At 40.6% G+C, this 19485-nt stretch overlaps 1 protein-coding gene across 1 annotated transcript in view; it reads right to left on the bottom strand.

Annotated features, from left to right (window-relative positions):
- LOC131946214 (allatostatin-A receptor) overlaps positions 1 to 14989 on the bottom strand; it is a 40615-nt gene extending 25626 nt beyond the window's left edge. The window contains exons 1-2 of the mRNA XM_059306888.1: positions 14930 to 14989; positions 13251 to 13390 (exon numbers count right to left, since the gene is read on the bottom strand). Of these exons, the coding sequence (XP_059162871.1) occupies positions 13251 to 13390; positions 14930 to 14959 (170 nt within the window). The 5' untranslated portion in view covers positions 14960 to 14989. The remainder of the gene's footprint in view (positions 1 to 13250; positions 13391 to 14929) is intronic.
- Positions 14990 to 19485: the final 4496 nt, after the last annotated feature.

Raw genomic sequence — 19485 nt, 5'->3', positions numbered from 1 at the left:
GCGTCTCCCAGAAGAGAATTATATATAAAGATAATGTATAGAAAATAGAAATAATATACTTTAAGTAGTGTCCGCCGCCTCCTCCCCACTCCAGGAAATTTTAAATGCGCCACCCCGAAAGTTAAAAGTGCCCCCCCCCCCCCCGTAGAAAAATTTCTGAAAGAAACGCTGCCGTGGTCTCGTTTTCACTGCATGAGATGCACACCTGTTATTAATTCTATTTTAAGGCAGCTTACGGGATTTCCCGTTCAGATCGGTTCACTAAATTTTCTTCATTACCCGCTTTGCGGTTCCGGGATTTCCCGAAAAGTCTTAATCTACACCGGATGTCAATGTGGTGGGTTAGCAAGCGTCGGAATCAGGATATGGCGATTGGCGGAGCTAATCGATATAGTGTGTCGTACACATTTTCACGCGTCACCAACCCTTACCCCCCAACTCGCTCTGGCCAGATGCTCCCTTCCGCCCTTGCCAAATACCCCCCCCCCCACCCTTTCTATTCATCATCACACCCTTCTACCTCCCCAATTTAAAAAAAAAAAGATAAGGAAACGATTTAATTAGCCGGACTGTCATGTAAAAAATCAGTTCAAAAACACGCCTTCAAGAACAAAGAGGTTAAGGGTACTCGAGTGTCTTAATATAGAACGATAAAGAAGAGATCGATTGTCAGTCAGGGTATATTTAGAACTTAATCAATGAACATTACACCTTCTCTGGGGTTATTTGTGGCTGGGGAATTTTTTGTTGCTGTTGTGTTGGAGTGGGGTTAAATGTGTGGGTTGTTGGGGTGAATGTGTGGGTTAGTTGTGGGGATTTGTGATGGGTGAATGGCTGGGTTGTGTGGGTGGGTGTGGTCAGTTTCTGTGTTATGTGGGTGGGTGTGGTCAGTTTCTGTGTTGTGTGGGTGGGTGTGGTCAGTGTCTGTGTTGTGTGGGTGGGTGTGGTCAGTGTCTGTGTTGTGTGGGTGGGTGTGGTCAGTGTCTGTGTTGTGGGTGTGGTCAGTGTCTGTGTTGTGTGGGTGGGTGTGGTCAGTGTCTGTGTTGTGGGTGTGGTCAGTGTCTGTGTTGTGTGGGTGGGTGGGTGTGGTCAGTACCTGTATTGTGTGGGTGGGTGGGTGTGGTCAGTGTCTGTGTTGTGTGGGTGGGTGTGGTCAGTGTCTGTGTTGTGTGGGTGGGTAGGTGTGGTCAGAGTCTATGTTGTGTGGGTGTGGTCAGTGTCTGTGTTGTGTGGGTGGGTGTGTGGTCAGTGTCTGTGTTGTGTGGGTGGGTGTGGTCTGTGTTGTGTGGGTAGGTGTGGTCAGTGTCTGTGTTGTGTGGGTGGGTGTGGTCAGTGTCTGTGTTGTGTGGGTGGGTGGGTGTGGTCAGTGTCTGTATTGTGTGGGTGGGTGTGGTCAGTGTCTGTATTGTGTGGGTGGGTGGGTGTGGTCAGTGTCTGTATTGTGTGGGTGGGTGTGGTCAGTGTCTGTGTTGTGTGGGTGTGGTCAGTGTCTGTGTTATGTGGGTGGGTGTGGTCAGTGTCTGTGTTGTGTGGGTGGGTGTGGTCAGTGTCTATGTTGTGTGGGTGTGGTCAGTGTCTGTGTTGTGTGGGTGTGGTCAGTGTCTGTGTTATGTGGGTGGGTGTGGTCAGTGTCTGTGTTGTGTGGGTGGGTAGGTGTGGTCAGAGTCTATGTTGTGTGGGTGTGGTCAGAGTCTATGTTGTGTGTGTGGGTGTGGTCAGTGTCTGTGTTGTGTGGGTGTGGTCAGTGTCTGTGTTGTGTGGGTATGTGGTCAGTGTCTGTGTTGTGTGTGTGTGTGTGTGGTCAGTGTCTGTGTTGTGTGGGTGGGTAGGTGTGGTCAGAGTCTATGTTGTGTGGGTGTGGTCAGTGTCTGTGTTGTGTGGGTGGGTGTGGTCAGTGTCTGTGTTGTGTGGGTGTGGTCAGTGTCTGTGTTGTGTGTGTGGGTGTGGTCAGTGTCTGTGTTGTGTGTGTGGGTGTGGTCAGTGTCTGTATTGTGTGGGTGGGTGTGGTCAGTGTTTGTGTTGTGTGGGTGGGTGTGGTCAGTGTTTGTGTTGTGTGGGTGGGTGTGGTCAGTGTTTGTGTTGTGTGGGTGGGTAGGTGTGGTCAGAGTCTATGTTGTGTGGGATACAGTGGGATAATTTTTTGGGTTGTGTTGGTAGCTGAAGGTAAATCTCTGTGGGTGACTGTGTGTTCATGTCTGATTTGTGTTGTCGGTGTCTGGCTTGTGTGAATGACTGGATTGTGTGTATGACTGTGGATCAAGTCTGTGTGGATGATTGTGATGTGGGCCTACGAGAGAGATGGTTTTATAAAGTAATATTTACACAGTAGCTGGTTTGTGATGTGGTATTTTGTAGCACCGACATTACTAATAACAGCTGCTTATAAAATATTATTTTAAATACACCCCTCTCCACAACTCGAGGTGACACCCCCACCTTCCCCACAACCTATCAGGCGGCGTCGCCTGCCCACCATTTTCGCGCAGGTTCCCATAAGAGCCACTAATGACGTCACTAATCCCATATGACGTGGCGTCTAACAATGACCCCCTACTGGTTGTTATTCCAGCGTGGATTGTCTCCCTGTCCCCAAAGCTAAAGGTCAAGGACCTTTTCTCATGGGCTGCTCGTGGGTCTGGCCGCACGTTACGTCACCCCTACAAGTAAATAATTGATAGTTTTTAAAACAGTTTTAAAAGCTACAACTATTTTTACATTGAGTAGATACATCTCACCCGATTAGAGATCGAACATCAGTCGTAACACTAGCTACGTTTTACAATGGAGTATCAGATGCAACATAAATCAGTTTACTATTTGTTGACGTTTTAAACCCAATATAACCAAAACAGACTATAACATGAAGGGTAGTGTAAACAGGTCAACAAAAAGGAGTATCTAAAATCTACGCAGATATGTATATGTGAGAATTCTAACAGTATTTAAGTTCCTTGTTCATATACTCTTGCAAAAGTTCCCATAGGCAGCGTTTCGTTCAGACATTTTTTTCACAGGGGCGGCGCTTGAACGGACACTGGTAAAAGTATGTAAGTATATATTTTATTTATAAATATTTCGTTCGGCGAGGGGGGGGGGGGGGAGAAATGTCTGGAAGAAACTCTGCTCATAGGATGACCAAAACATTTATAAAAAAAATATTTTTTTCTAATAAAAGCACACTATGAACTACTCCTTGAATTTAAAGTTTGCCGATTTCTTGATACGTCTAGACGTTTGCGTTTGTCATCAGTTTCTCATCGTATGCAGATTTTTCCGTTCCGTGAAAGAATTTTTCCTAATTAATGAAAATCCCCGTTAATAAAAGTTTGTTTTTATAAATCTGCATGGGTTCAGATCAATATCTTCAATTTTTTTGTAGCTAACATCAAACACCGTTTAACTTTGCTAACACCAGACACCATTTAACTTTGCTAACACCAGACACCATTTAACTTTACTAACACCAGACTCCATTTAACTTTGCTAACACCAGACACCATTTAACTTTACTGACACCAGACACCATTTAACTTTGCTAACACCAGATACCATTTAACTTTGCTAACAACAGACACCATTTTAATTGTTCTCACTTCAGAAGACATCAATAACTAGTTTTTAAATATTTTTTATTACGCGTATCACCTAGGTATTTAATAAAAGAAATGTTTCAAGATTGTATTACACTTTAAGAAATGCAAATACATTGACACATGATAGTTCTTAACAGTGTTTCAAATTTTTTCAAAAGCAGCTTATCTGTTCGGAAATGTCACCTATAACCTATATTTACCAAGTACTGGAAAATAAAAGAAGTAACTTAAAATTGAAGAAAGCTAAATTTAGTTTCGTTTAAAATGAGAAAGAACGTAGGCCTATATGAAAAGAAAAAGAGCAGTTCTAAATGCAACAAGTTTATAAAGTTGATGAGGTTTGTAGCTTTCTGCCAACATATCAGGAAGACGAATCCCTAATTAGAGTCTGAATAACAAAACACAAAAAATGGTGCAGGCTGAAGAATTCCACGGTATTTAGCAGGGGAGGGAATCAGGCTAAACCACGGCTGACCTCGCTAGAAGACTAATTGACAGGTCAGTGCTCAGGAGGGCAGGGTGGTCCACATGGACGTAGTCATAGTTGCTTGCTCTTTATGACCTATATATAGGAACATAGTCATAGTTGCTTGGTCTTTATAACCTATATATAGAAAAGTAGTCATAGTAGCTTGGTCTTTATGACCTATATATAGGAACGTAGTCATAGTTACTAGGTCATTACGACCTTTATAGGCACATAGTCATAGTTACTTGGTCATTATGACGAGTATATAGAAATAGATAATAGATACTAGGTAGTTATGACCAATACATAGTGAGCAACAGCTAAGATTTTCAGAACGTTGTAATAGTTAGTAGACTAACATGGTTTAAAGTTAATCCGTCCTTGAAACAAACATGTGTATCACATAGGTCCCATAAAACTAGAGATGTAGTCTTCTTCTTTTACCTTCTTCGTTTTTAATTGTAGTTGGAAGTGTTATCTTGATACACAATTTTGTTTAACGAGTCAACCAGCTATGCCCCATATAGATCGTTGATTCCGATTCCAACATGATTTTGGAGTTTTCACTCCAAGATAGGTTCCTCTTCCAAACTATCGAGCCTCATCTGCCCCGGGATTCGAACACTGGACTTTTTAGCAGCCACGAGGTTTACCGACCTGACCACGCCTACTACCATAAATTGTACAAAGGTCGCTCTCTGACCCCTGGGTCAACAAGTTATCAAGCCTCTCTTTGAAGAAGAGCTAAAACATTTTACATGAGCGTTTTAAAAACTTTTCCAAAAACTCTCTACAAGAAAAAACTTTTGATCATCAGCGAGTATCACCAAATCAGGCCGGGGTCCCAACTTCCGTTCTTCTATTTCTAAAATTTTGTCGTGAACAAATGATCTAAGTGTGGCTGATTCTTTCAATAAATACGATGTCAAAATGTGTCTACGCTAATTACAAGTTTTCTGAAGAAAATGATTGTTTTCATACTTCAATATTTATTTTGATAAAGACTTATAGTCCAACATTTAAAAAACTGTTTGAATATATATTACATTTTTTTTATACTTCCTTATATATAAATAGGAGAACGCGAGTCAAGCTATGGAAAAAAAAATACAAAACTAGAAACTCCCCGAACTAACGACCCATTAGGAAAGAAGGCGAGTCCATTTGTCTGACCTCGACCTTTGAAGGGGTTGCGTGGCTAAGCACCATGCCTAGTTGAGTGGGGACCAGGAAGGACTCGATAATTAAAGAAAAAATAATTGTTTGATCTAGTTTGGGGAAAATAAAATAGACTCTGGGGATCTGACATCCTGAATGAATCTAAGATTGTTCTAAGGAAATAATCCTCGGCTTTCCTCCGCTGGTTGTATGATACGTGTGGTAAGCTTGCCAGAAATTGGGTTCTAGATTTAGCCAGATCTTGGTGGGGGGGGGGTGGACATTGTTTCATGTCTGGTGATCTTAGACGTAAGGTCACGTTGGTTTGTGGATGTGTTTCCTTCATTAGTCACGTAAGGTCACGTGGGTTTGTTGATGCCTGTTTCCTTCATTAGTCACGTAATTTGAGCTTGTTTTACTCCATATTCACACAGGAGAGGTGAACAGACAAAATATAAGACAATACTTTTTCGCTGACGTATCATTTCATGATGTTCCCCCAAAACATTCATTAAAAAGGTATAACGTCCATCTTAATAGCAAGAACTAATACACCAAAATGTGTGAATATATCAAATAATTTATCGCTAACTCTATTGGTTTATTCCTCAAGATAAGTTTTCGTAACATTTCAGAAACCACCAATAGATAGAAAGTAACAAACCTGTAGTAGTCTAGCCGCGGCCATGACAAAAAGTATCTTAAATCTTCTACAAGAAGCGCCACTACCAGTATTCTTGAGAGTGTCCAGATAATTTTATTGACATGGGAAAACACGAGTTTAAAAAAATAATTCAATTTCATCTGCTGAGTAGTTTTATTTTACACTTTTAAAACATATGCTGACAACTTAAATAAATCAGAAATTAAAATAGTTTTTAAAAATTATGAAAAATTCGCAGATGCAGATACTTTAAAACAGATTTTTACTTTACATCTGCATTTCTGTTGACGCGTTACTCTGAAGTATAACAATAAAAAGAGAAAATTTAATAAAAAGATGAAAATAAACAATTTTTAGACCCACAATTTGAAAAAAGCTACACAGCAAACGATGTTTACCATATTTTAACGCCCCTTCAAGAATCCTAACATTTTGTTGTTAATTTACACCACGATATCTGATCTTCATTTCTACTAATTTGAACTTAGAACTCAAGACAGTCATCAGATATATATGAAGTAGGCCTGAGGCATTACTGGCTGAGCAGGGGCGGAAATACAGTGCCGCCAGACCCCGCAATGCGGGGGGGGGGGAGGGGCACGCCATTTAGGGACCCATAGCCGACCATAATAAAATTTTTATAGTTAAAAAATAATTTTCTTGCATTTTTGACTTGACGGTAAAAGCTTTAGTAAATAACAAACAGATCTACTACAGTAGTGATGTTATACAGTAGCTAACACATGCTGTTGCGTAAAAAAATATATACCTGAGCTGTAGTGTGAAAGAAAGGCAAACGTTCAAAACACTTCCATGACTTATTTCCCTTTTTTAAATAGTTAAATAGGGGTGCTCATAAGCTCCTTTTAATATATGTGTACTAAAATGACAGATCATAAAAAGGAAATATATTTAAAACAAGTTATAAAAATACAAAAAACATTAAAAATAAACATAACAAGAGAAACCATTACACCTACAAAACTTTCAAGTTTTATATAATTTTGACCGGCTAAATAGTCGAAGGCAGGCAATATTACAGCAAACTAGATCTAGTCCTAAACCTCAGAAACAAAATACGAAGCAGACTAATGCAGTCACACACATAATATGTTGTAATTTGTTTAAATTGTTAAAAAAAGACACTTATTTTTCAAAAAACGACCAGGCCAGAAATGAGCATCCAATAATTGTATTCTGTGTTTATATATATATATATATATATATATATATATATGGGAGGGGGGGGGGGCAGAATTTTTTTTTTGCGGGGTGGCCCTTTTTTTCTAGTTCCGCCACTGTGGCTGAGACATTACTGGCTGATACATGAGAAATAACTGGAACTGCTGACGCTGTGTGGGTGTAATGTCACTTAATGACACCACACCAAACCTCTCAGTGAGTAAACTTTGAGGTGACATTACGTGACATTATGTGACATTTAGAAAAGAAAATCTATTTTTAGTTTTTCCTATAGCTCGTGTTGTTTCTCCCTGTAGTTTCCCAACAAAGATTGTAAAACTGGTCGTGTTAAATTTATCTCTGGTGTAGAGTTCCCTCCCTTTTTTAGGTTGTTAAAACATAAAAGCTGGTTTGAAATGAATTGTTTATTTATAATTTCATGAACCACGGCGCTAACTAGCTAACTGCTTGTACTAGTGTTGTATATGCAAACTAGATGCAAGCCTATTTTAATTAAGAACATCACTAGCCAAATATGTTGTTTGAAATTAAATAGCTGTTTTGCCACTAGAGTAAATATCCTGGTTATAAATACTTTTCCCCGTATAATGTTTATATAAAGAGAAAAAGAACTTTTCTGAAAAAAAATAAAGTAATTTTGTATTCAATAAATTGGATAAAGATAGGTATCTCCTTTGCCTGACCTAATAGCACCGAATGACCATCCTAATATCTGAAACGGTACAGAGCTCAAACGCAAAGAGTAATTACCGCGGCAAGTGTATAATGCAAACATGAATTCATGACATTTTATACCACAGCAATAAACAAAGTATTCATGGAACTAAAGTCAATTTATTTAAAATTTAAAAAAAAAGAAAGTGTTCTTCTTAATGTTTCTTTTTCATTATACAAACCTAAAACGTGGGGTTTATGTTAATGGTTTTTGTTTTATCAAATGGGGGAGTACTATGTGTGTGGGCGTGTCTGCGTGTGTGTGTGTGTGTATGTGTGTGTGTATGTGTGTGTGAGTGTGGAAGGGGTGGGGGGTTAAGTCGGAGCCAAATAAATAAGATGCTACGACAACCTAAAAGCACATATCACTAAATAAATCAAGCACGTTTACATGAGTAACCTGCCGCCCTAACTTTATACCACAAGTTATTATTTCACAAGGCTGCACATTTCAAGAGGGTCATTAAATCTCTACTGGCTAAAGGATTTATGATCTCAACTCGCATGTAACCGAGCAAGAAAGGTACTGTGCCTGCAAGCGTGTTCTAACGCAACATTCCACCCCCTACACTTGGTCAACTGATGTGGTTTTAGTGAACTGCTTTCACTGGGTTAACCGAGCCTATGAAGGCAACATTAATGAAATAAAATGTTTTTTTAACGTAAGACGTTGTAAAATTTGATGAAGGACACGGTAGTTGAGCACCTAAAGAACCCTGACGGGAAGACTGGGGGAGAATTAATATTTCATGCTCTGCTATCTGGGGTTTTGTATGTTTGTGGCTGTGTGGGGGGCTGGCCGTCAAGTCAATGGCCGTCAAGTTGATCGCCGTCAAGTTGATGGCCGTCAAGTAGATGGCCGTCAAGTTGATGGCCGTCAAGTTGGTTAGAGTCAAATTATTGGTTGTTAAGTTTTAAGTTTCTAGTAAGATGGCCGTCAAGTCTTTGGCCGTCAAGGAGATGGCTGTCAAGTTGTTGGCCAAAGTAGTTTTCGTGAAATCGTACATCCATTTCGACGATTCATTACCTTGGTGGTAGAATATTCGACCGTCGAGGCAATAGCCAGTGACTGTCAGAGATGGCCGAGTAAAAAAATCAGAAAGCTGACCTGAAGAGACGGCCAACTAAAAAATAGGTAGTTGACCTCATAAGATGGCCGTCAAGATTTGTATCCTAACGATCAGCTGATGTCCGGACTGTCTTAGTGTCGCATGCGCTTCAGTCAGTGCACTTATGGCATCCAAATTGTGGTGGTCATAGTTGCACTTGAAACATTGCATAGTGGTCATTGTTGTACTAAGGACACCGCATTTTCGATTGCCGGCTAGAGACAGTGCTGACCACAGCTAGAGACAGTGCTGACCACAGCTAGAGACAGTGCTGACCACAGCTAGACACAGTGCTGACCACAGCTAGACACAGTGCTGACCACAGCTAGAGACATCGCTGACCACAGCTAGAGACAGTGCTGACCACAGCTAAAGACATCGCTGACCAAAGCTAGAGACATCGCTGACCACAGCTAGAGACAGTGCTGACCACAGCTAGAGACATCGCTGACCAAAGCTAGAGACAGTGCTGACCACAGCTAGACACAGTGCTGACCACAGCTAGAGACATCGCTGACCACAGCTAGAGACAGTGCTGACCACAGCTAAAGACATCGCTGACCAAAGCTAGAGACATCGCTGACCACAGCTAGAGACAGTGCTGACCACAGCTAGAGACATCGCTGACCAAAGCTAGAGACAGTGCTGACCACAGCTAGACACAGTGCTGATCACAGCTAGAGACAGTGCTGACCACAGCTAGAGACATCGCTGACCACAGCTAGAGACAGTGCTGACCACAGCTAAAGACATCGCTGACCAAAGCTAGAGACATCGCTGACCACAGCTAGAGACAGTGTTGACCACAGCTAGACACAGTGCTGACTACAACTAGACACAGTGCTGACCACAGCTAGACATAGTGATGACCACAGCTAGAGACATCGCTGACCACAGCTAGAGACAGTGCTGACCACTGAGAGACAGTGCCAACCATAGGTTTCAATAAAAAAAATATTGCGATGAAAAATAAAATGGCCAAATAATATGTACTTAACCTGACTAGCAAACCTCCAGACCTTTGAAGCCACGGTTAACTTTAAACCCCCGCTGTTTGATGCACCAATTATTTCTAATTAACAGATTCTTTGTGACAGCTAATGTTTTTATACAAATTAATATCCCCTTACGACCCCCCCCCCGAAATAAAAAAAAAACATGAACTGTATCGTTCAATTTCTCTTCAATAATCCACACATTTTATCCCAGCGATTGATCAAAATTACACCCAAAATCTATCTCTCTCCCCATTCGCAGCCCATCTTTCAAATCATATCCGTCCAATGCGAGCAAATTATTTCTAATCTTAAGCTCCGTTCCCGATTTTAAAGTAACCCCCCCCCCCCCAACCCATGCAAATCTTCTTTAAATATTTATTAACGTTAAAAGCTTTTTTTTCTATGCCTCTGGAAATAACATTATTGAATCACAATTAATCCTTTTTTTAAAAATGTTTATTCCTCTTTCTTTCCAGCTCATTGTGCGGACTTCATTTTTCTACATTTCAAAACACAAACTACTTCGCGGCTCATCCTTTGTAAACACCACAAGCGGAGAGAACTCGTGTAAGTCTGTTTGTGTGCTTTACGCTTTGAAAATGTTCAATCGAGGCTTAGACAACAATACACGAGCAACAACAGAATATAAAGACAGCTTTATAATGTTGCTGAGGGTTTTTTAAAATTTCGGATTCATTCGAGTGTTAGCGGTTCGCTGTTCAGATAAAGATTTCATTAAGTTGTCTTCTATTTCTAGGTGACCGGCTTGCCATATAAGAATTAAAATATTGGATCTACTAAAATTTGATGTGGCTGCAGTGTTTCTTCCGGGCATCTCTTAGGGGAGACCCCCCCCCTCGGAACGAAATGGAATTTATATAGAAAATATATACTTTCAACAGTGTCCGCCCCCAATCCACCGGAAATTTTAGTCCGCCCCCCACCTCCCCCGAAAATTTCAAGTGCCCCCCCCCGGAGAAAAAAGTCTGGAAGAAACACTTTGTGGCTGATTTTTTTTTTAAAATCGCTCTTCCCCCCCAGAAAACCCCCCACTTGTAATGTAGATGATGATGTAATCTTGACTGTAAACGGTTTATAAAAGCAGTTTTAAGTGTCGTTACTACTTTAAAAAAATATTTTAAATTTGTAGCGTATGAAAACGACGTCATGAAGGTCTATAATTGAAGCTACTTTTATTGGCCTATTTCTTTACTCCTCACCAGAGGCGTGGCGAAGGGGGGGGGCACATCTCCCAGGGCGCCGCCCCTAGGGGTGCCAAAATAAGCTCATTTTAGCTGCTATTTTGAATTCTAGATATAAAAAATATATTCGGGGGGGGGGCGCCAAATTGAAAGTTTGTCCCCGGGCGCCCGGAGGGGTCGCTACGCCACTGCTCCCCACCATCCCATAGCTGTATAATATTGTAATACAAGTTCTCCTCCTTCGTCACTAAAGTAAGTCACGCTTAATCCTAACCCAGCTTCAAGCCACACGCTGTATTTTTTTAAACCAGTTATTTTTTTACAATCTCAGTTCAATGAGCTAGATCAAGATGAAGGTGGATCATTAATTGGAATTTACACCAAATAATTTATACATGAGTAACAAAATACCTAACTTGGACGTCAAACTTAAAAAAAAAAAAATCCTCGTAACATTTCATGACAAAAGCCCGCCCCCCCCCCCCCCCCAATTATCACCCTGGGAGTGTGACTTCATTTATGGTCGGTCCCATGCACTTGAGATACGAGTAAGGACAATTGTTTTTTGTAGACTTGTGCTTAAGACATCTTTTAATTGGCGAGGGTGGTACTGTCTCTAGTGTTTAGTAAAGGAATGTCACTCTTTTTATTTTTATATTTTTGCTATGTGTGGTTGAACGTTTTCAATAAGTTTTTGTTTTAATTTAAGTGATAACAAGCATTGATCTGATCTTGCATAAAATCGGATGCAACATGGCGACTACAGTGGGTCTGTCTACTATGGCGCTGTCTACTTTAGCCCAATATCTTGGAATTGGCAAGACGTGAACAAAATTATACAAAGTTTACAGATGTCTAAGTTGGGAACAAAATAACCCAGTACTGATCAACCAAAGTGCCAAATAACCCAGTATTTAACAATGACCAACCCAAGCACCGAATGACAAAGCTGAACACCAAATGACCAAGTTGAGTACCAAATGACCAAGTTGAACACCAAATGACCAAGTTGAGTACCAAATGACCAAGTTGAACACCAAATGACCAAGTTGAGTACCAAATGACCAAGTTGAGTACCAAATGACCACGTTGAGCACCAAATGACTAAGTTGAGCTCGAAATGACCAAGTTGAGTACCAAATGAACAATTTGAGCACCAAATGACCAAGTTGAGCACCAAATGACCAAGTTGAGTACCAAATGACCAAGTTGAGTACCAAATGACCAAGTTGAGCACCAAATGACCCACTGTTCAGCTCACACGCCCACTACCCAGAATGCCCACGTCCTAACCTTTGAACCTGGGCCCAAATTAGGCGCGGACTTTGTAAGAAGAGACCCGAGTTCCTGTGTGATCTTACCCCGTGCCCCGACACCGAGGGAGAAGGTCGATAAGGCCTGACCCTCGCCCAGAGCAGTAGACGCCAGCTTCGACTACTGCATTTGTCCCGTCATTATTTTCTTGTATTACACCCTCAGATGACTCGCGGGGAGTGGGTCAACTAAAGTGGGATCCAGGGAAGTTTTTTATGTAAAGTAGGTCAAATAAAGTGGGATCCATGGAAGTTTTATTTGTAAAGTGGGTCAACTAAAGTGGGATTCGGCATAGTTTTGTATGTAAAGTGGGTCTTATACAGTGGGTGCAACGGTAGTTTTGTGTATAAAGTGGTTTGAACATTGTGCCTTAATTCATAAAGTTAAGACACAAAGTGGGTAACCGTGCGAGTCTGAAAATGTATTGGGTAACCTTTGTGGTCTAAGAATTAACTTAATCCAGTATTTAAATATTGTTTAAATTAGGTATATGTTCCTATATTACAACAATAAAATAATAATTTGAGACATGAAAACACCTTATAAGACAGCTTGATCCAGATTTATCGGGAAAACAATTCACTATTAAGTACTCTTGGAATTCAGTTGGGTACAAAAGATCCATCAACTACTACATGACAAAAACACATCCACCAACCACACTGATCCACTAGACATCCACCAACCACACTGATCCACCAGAGATCCACCTACCACAATGATCCACCAGACATCCACCTATTACAATGATCCACCAGACATCCACCAACCACACTGATCCACTAGACATCCACCAACCACAATGATCCACCAGGCATCCACCTACCTCTCAATGCTGATTAACATAAGGTTGAGTACAGTAGCGTTGGCTGACAGATTCTCCACAAAGCCCGACATCTTGCACAGGAACAGGGACAGTGTCCAGTGGCTGATGAAATGGTTGAAGATGGCGTGGGGGACACAGATCTGAAACAATGAAGTGGTTGAAGATGGCGTGGGGGACACAGATCTGAAACAAATTGTTGAAGATGGCGTGGGGGACACAGATCTGAAACAAATGGTTGAAGATGGCGTGGGGGACACAGATCTGAAACAAATGGTTGAAGATGGCGTGGGGGACACAGATCTGAAACAAATGGTTGAAGATGGCGTGGGGGACACAGATCTGAAACAAATGGTTGAAGATGGCGTGGGGGACACAGATCTGTTGAAGATGGTGTGGGGGACACAGATCTGTTGAAGATGGTGTGGGGGACACAGATCTGTTAAAGATGGTGTGGGGGACACAGATCTGTTGAAGATGGTGTGGGGGACACAGATCTGTTGAAGATGGTGTGGGGGACACAGATCTGTTGAAGATGGTGTGGGGGACAGATTTGTAACAAATGGTTGAAGATGGCGTGGGGGACAGATTTGTAACAAATGGTTGAAGATGGCGTGGGGGACACAGATCTGAAACAAATGGTTGAAGATGGCGTGGGGGACACAGATCTGAAACAAATTGTTGAAGATGGCGTGGGGGACACAGATCTGAAACAAATGGTTGAAGATGGCGTGGGGGACACAGATCTGAAACCAAAACATTTATCCTGTTTCCATTGCTTGATAAATTAACACGCTCCAACTTTATCCCAAGTCTCCGTCTATCAGCAATGATTTAAACCAAATCATCTAAATAACAGTCTCGCATGAATATCAGACAACGCTAATTAATGTTCATTACCAACTAAAACATTAAAAAATTCTATCTTTTCATGGCAATCTGTACTAGCATCAATGTATTAGTTAACTGCCTCTAAATCTATACTTAGCAGCCAAAAGATTCTAGCATCTACCTAAAAGTTAACAAACGTTAACAACACATGTCAGTGTGTAGCTGCTAACAACATCTGAAGCTTGTAAATGTGGACGTTATGTTGATATCTGTCAATGCTGCCACGCTTCAAGAGAAATCCAATTTGAATGGAAATAAAACCATCTAACAAATTACAACACCAACAAACAAACTTAAATCGCAGCAATTAAATTCCAAATTATGCTAAAAGTCTTTACATTGAAATGGAAACATTTTTCGATATTTTCTGTGCAAAGAACAAAAAAAATACTTTCATTACATTTTTGTCTTCAAATTGTCTCCCCTCTGTTTTCTATTTAATTACATTTGTTTTATTAACACCACAAAAAAAAATTCGGTTATTATTTAAATCCGTGCAATTAAAACATCCCCCATTATTTGGACACAATTTTCGCATTAACACACTAAAAATCTTTAAGCTAAATTGCAGATTTCAGATTTCGTCAATTTTTTTACACCTTACTTCTTTCAGTCAGATTTGTGAGGTCCCATGATGAAAAAATCTGAACACAAACCTGTCTTGATGTGCTGTAATTAGTTCATGAAAAGACCACGGGGTTTCAAATTGTGCGCCCACAAAAGGATGAAACAAAAACCGCAGTAGCGTCCTTTAATTTTTCCGTAAAACAAAGTTTGAGTTTTTTACTCACCATAACGAACACAACATCCGCCCAGGCCATGCTGACCAGGCAAGGGAACGTGACGCAATTTCCGGCCCTCCCCCAACACAAGACGGCGATGACGAGACTGTTGCCGGCAATACCTGGAAGGGAGAAATTTGTTGATTACATCGATACTAGACACGTTGATATATGACAAGTATCTTAGTGAATTTACTCTGGTTTGATATATGACATAAATCTTAGTAAAACAAATACATTTCTGTCTGAGTAATGCCACTTTACACCACTGATATATATATATATATATATATATATATATATATTTATATATATATATATATATATATATATATATATATATATATATATATATATACTAGCGTACCCGACCCCCGCGCGTTGCCGCGGGGATAGAAGAAAGTTTGACGAAATATATTAGGATTTCACCAACGCGTTATCAATTATAATTATATGTTCTTAGACGCGTGACCTTCTTTTCTAAAAATGAGTTATTTAAATGTAAACAATGCCTGTTCTTGGATCATAAATATCAGGACACGGGTTTACCTACACTACGGCATGAAAACCTTGAGTGTACATTAATCACTCACCGAAATAATTTGGTAACACACTTCGGTGACCGCCTCTGTGTCAGAGCGTAAAGAGGCGTTCTCAGGGCCCCCACCCCCCTCCCCCCGATTACACTACCGCATAGGCGCGGCGTACGACCCCTGGCTCCTTAAAAGTAATAGGCGCCATCGTGCCAAATAGCATCCTGTTAATAATGATGCAGATTTCATCATTCGCTAAAGTGCCACAAATGAACAGGCTTTTTTTCTTTAACACGTAAAAAAGTATTTGACGTGTTTTAAACATCAGTGTGACTGATGCAATATGCTAGCGTTACTAATGGTCTATTATTAGATGCTCGATCTCAATTTCTGACTGGATTGTCTAATAGTAGATGTTTATTGCATCATTCGCAAAGTGACGAAACTCTACAGTAGGCTCTCAAAAAGTTATTTTTTCATCTTTCGCAAGGTGACGAAACCGGACAGAAGGATTTCCTTCGCGTTACAAAGTTATTTTTAGAAGCCTGTTGTAGTTTTACCGCTGAATATAGTAGTACACCTTACTCGCTATGCAGGACGCTCGATTAACGGATGCCAAGTGCCAACATAGTCGCTCTAAAACTCTGGGCGCCAAACCGTTGTTGACGAAAATTGTACCCTCCATGGCGCCGCCCATAAGAAATTTTAGGTGTTTTTTTCACAGAAATATTCTCGAGAGTATTCTCATCTACTTTCCAAAGTTTTATGGCACTCATATTAACCGCATTCGAGTTTTATTTTTATAAACCGTATATGGTGAAAAATCGCAACCTCCCGTGGCGCCGCCCTTGCGAAATTAAAAAGGATTTTTTTTACAGAACCCTTCCCTGAAATGCTCTAATAAACTAACCAAAGTTTGACGGTGATTGGATGAACAGTGTGAATCTGCAATCGACTCTTATTTTTTATATACCGTTTATAGAGAGAAAGCAAATCGCGCCCTACCGGAGCGCCACCCCTGCGAATTTGAAAATGTATTTTAAGCAGAAACCTCCCCAGGAACATTCTCAACATATTCCCAAAGTTTGATGGCGATCGTGTGAACGATGTCACTGCAATTCACTTTTATTATTTTTATATACCATATATAGCGAAAAATCGCACCCTCCCGTGGCGCCGCCCTTGCGATATTAAAAATGATTTTTTACAGAACCCTTCCCTGAATTGCTCTAATCAACTCCCCAAAGCTTGACGGTGATTGGATGAACAGTGTGAATCTGCAATCGACTCTTATTTTTTATATACCGTTTATAGAGAGAAAACAAATCGCGCCCTACCGGAGCGCCACCGCTGCGAATTTGAAAATGTATTTTAAGCAGAAACCTCCCCAGGAACATTCTCAACATATTCCCAAAGTTTGATGGCGATCGTGTGAACGATGTCACTGTAATTCACTTTTATTATTTTTATATACCGTATATAGAGAAAAATCGGACCCTCCCGTGGCGCCGCCCTTCGATATTAAAAATTATTATTTTACAGAACCCTTCCCTAGAGTGGTATAATGAACTCCCCAAAGTCTCATGGCTATCGGATGAACAGTGTGAAATCAAAATAGATTTTTATTTTTATATACCGTTTATAGAGAAAAACAAATCGCGCCCTGCCGGGGCGCCACCCCTGCGAATTTGAAAATTTTTTTTCGCAGAAACCTCCCCAGGAATATTCTCAACAACTTCCCAAAGTTTCACGGCGATGTGATAAGAGGTGTGGTAATGCATAAAAGACACACAGACAGACAGACAGACAGACACACACATACATTGCTTTTTATATATATAGATGACAAATGATCTCATACAAAATATCTCAGACAAAATATCTCACGGACAAATGATCTCAGGACAAATTATTTTAAGGACTGATAATCTCAGGACAAATGATCTCAAGGACAAAAGATATTAGGACAATATATATATATATATATATATATATATATATATATATATATATATATATATATATATATATATATATATATATATATATATAAGTATCTCCAATCAAGAAAAAAAACAGCCTAACTTAAAAGTGCTGCACTTTCATGAGAAGACTTAATTGCAGCCCACAAGTTATTAAGCAAGGATTAGGTTGAAAGCTGTGCTTAGCCACCAGGTTGGCTAGCGACCTCCCATTAGATCCATTTGGTTAACAACAAGAAAGAACCAACTATTGATCGATCAGTGGTTAACATCATGTATTAGGGTGTCAGGTGTGATCGGAAGTTCAGTTCATGTTGGCGCAAAAAAAAAACGGCAGCAAGGTCAAGATAGATTGAATCATTGAAAGAGAAATTGTTTATATAGACATCGTTTTTTGTAAAGCGTAGACGAGGATGGGGTATGTTTAGCAGAGAACAGAAAAATCACGAAGGTTTAAAACCGTCTAAAAGCTTCCTATGGTGGAAGATGTTATACAGACACCTATAATGAAATGTGTCATACAGACAACTATGAATGTGGATTTTTTAACAAAACACCTGTGACGGGAGATGCTGATGTACCTGTTGCAGACCACCTTGTAACTCACCTGTCAAAAAGATGATGCTGTAGACGACCACCATAGGGATGAAGTGCGGCTCACGTGTCCACGGTTTCTGCAGCTGCTCCACCCCATCCGCCATGTAGTAGCCATCCACGGTGGAGGTGGGGTAGTGGACAGGGGTGAAGGCCACGATGGCGTCACTACCGGCCTCGCTGTGAAATGTGTAGACCGGACCCATCCGGCCGGTGTCGTTCCTTAAAATATCCATCCTGGCGAGAATTTAACGGTCCCTACACACACGGTACCGGGGGGTGCGGAAGTCAACGTGAGTTGTTCTGAGACTGTTGTGGCTGTGGTGGAGACGGTGTCCGTTGTTTTCCGCGTCTTTCTGGAAGTTTTGGGTGCTGGAGTTTACAGACGGGCGGCATTTCCGTCCACAAGACGACGGTGGGTTGGTGCAGGCAATTCTGGAAGTAGAAAAAAAGTATTAGAATTTATCGTGTATGTGCTGATGTGTGCTGTTATTTTTGGCTTTGGTATTGTTCGGGTTAGTATCACTGTTTTGGTTTAGTGTGGTGTTATTCGGTTGTTGTATCATTTTTTTGTTTTCTAATGGTTTTATTCGGTTGTGGTATCATAATGTTGTTTTGTTGTGGTGTTATTTGGCTGTGGTATCATAATGTTGTTTTGTTGTTTTGTTGTATGGCTGTGGTATTATTGTATTGTTTTGGAGTGATGGAGTTTGTGCTGTTGTGGTGTTATGATGAAAAGATGGTGTAGCTTGGTGTTGTGTGGGATATGGTACTGTCGACGTGTATTTATGTGGTGGCGTGGTACGATGGTGTAGCGGTGTTACGTGGTGTTACGGTGTTGTGATCTATCTTGTACAGAAACAGGAATCTCTGTGACGTTCAATCGAAACACGCCTCTATAATAAGATCTTTTTTTAACACACCCAAAAGCATGCCTTTGATATTTTCATCATCTTCTTTTCCCGTTTGTGCCAAAGATAATAGGACAAATGAATTAGAGTTCATCTGTTTCAGTGAAGGAATATAAATGAGGTCAGCACTATGTCCAGCTGATTAATTTTTCCTAATGTGACTTAGGTATCCATTAGAGCTGGGTGGACTAAAGGCCGTTTTACTGACTTGAACCCGGATTCGAACTCGAGAATTTCGGGTTAGCAGTCTAGCGCCAAACCGCTAGGCTAAGTTGTTGATGTTTAGCCTACTTGTTTCGAATAGTAAACATATTATAGACACAATTTTTGGTGTTACACACATTACCTCCCAGCAATTTTAAGTCTCAATTTTGTGAACATAAGAACGCGTATATTGCTTTAACTGTTTTGCTAAAGATTTTCTACTTTACCATTAACCATCAACTGTTTACCCACCGCCTCCCACCCCCACCCCCCAGAATCCGAGTAACGTCACAACCCCTCCTATTGATTAGAGGGCGTGAAGGCGATAGGTCGGCCATGAT

Source organism: Physella acuta, unplaced genomic scaffold (assembly GCF_028476545.2).
Source record: "Physella acuta isolate Inbredline_101_S28 unplaced genomic scaffold, ASM2847654v3 ptg000548l, whole genome shotgun sequence".
Taxonomy (NCBI): Eukaryota; Metazoa; Mollusca; class Gastropoda; family Physidae; genus Physella; species Physella acuta.
This window is presented reverse-complemented; position numbering and strand designations above follow the sequence as displayed.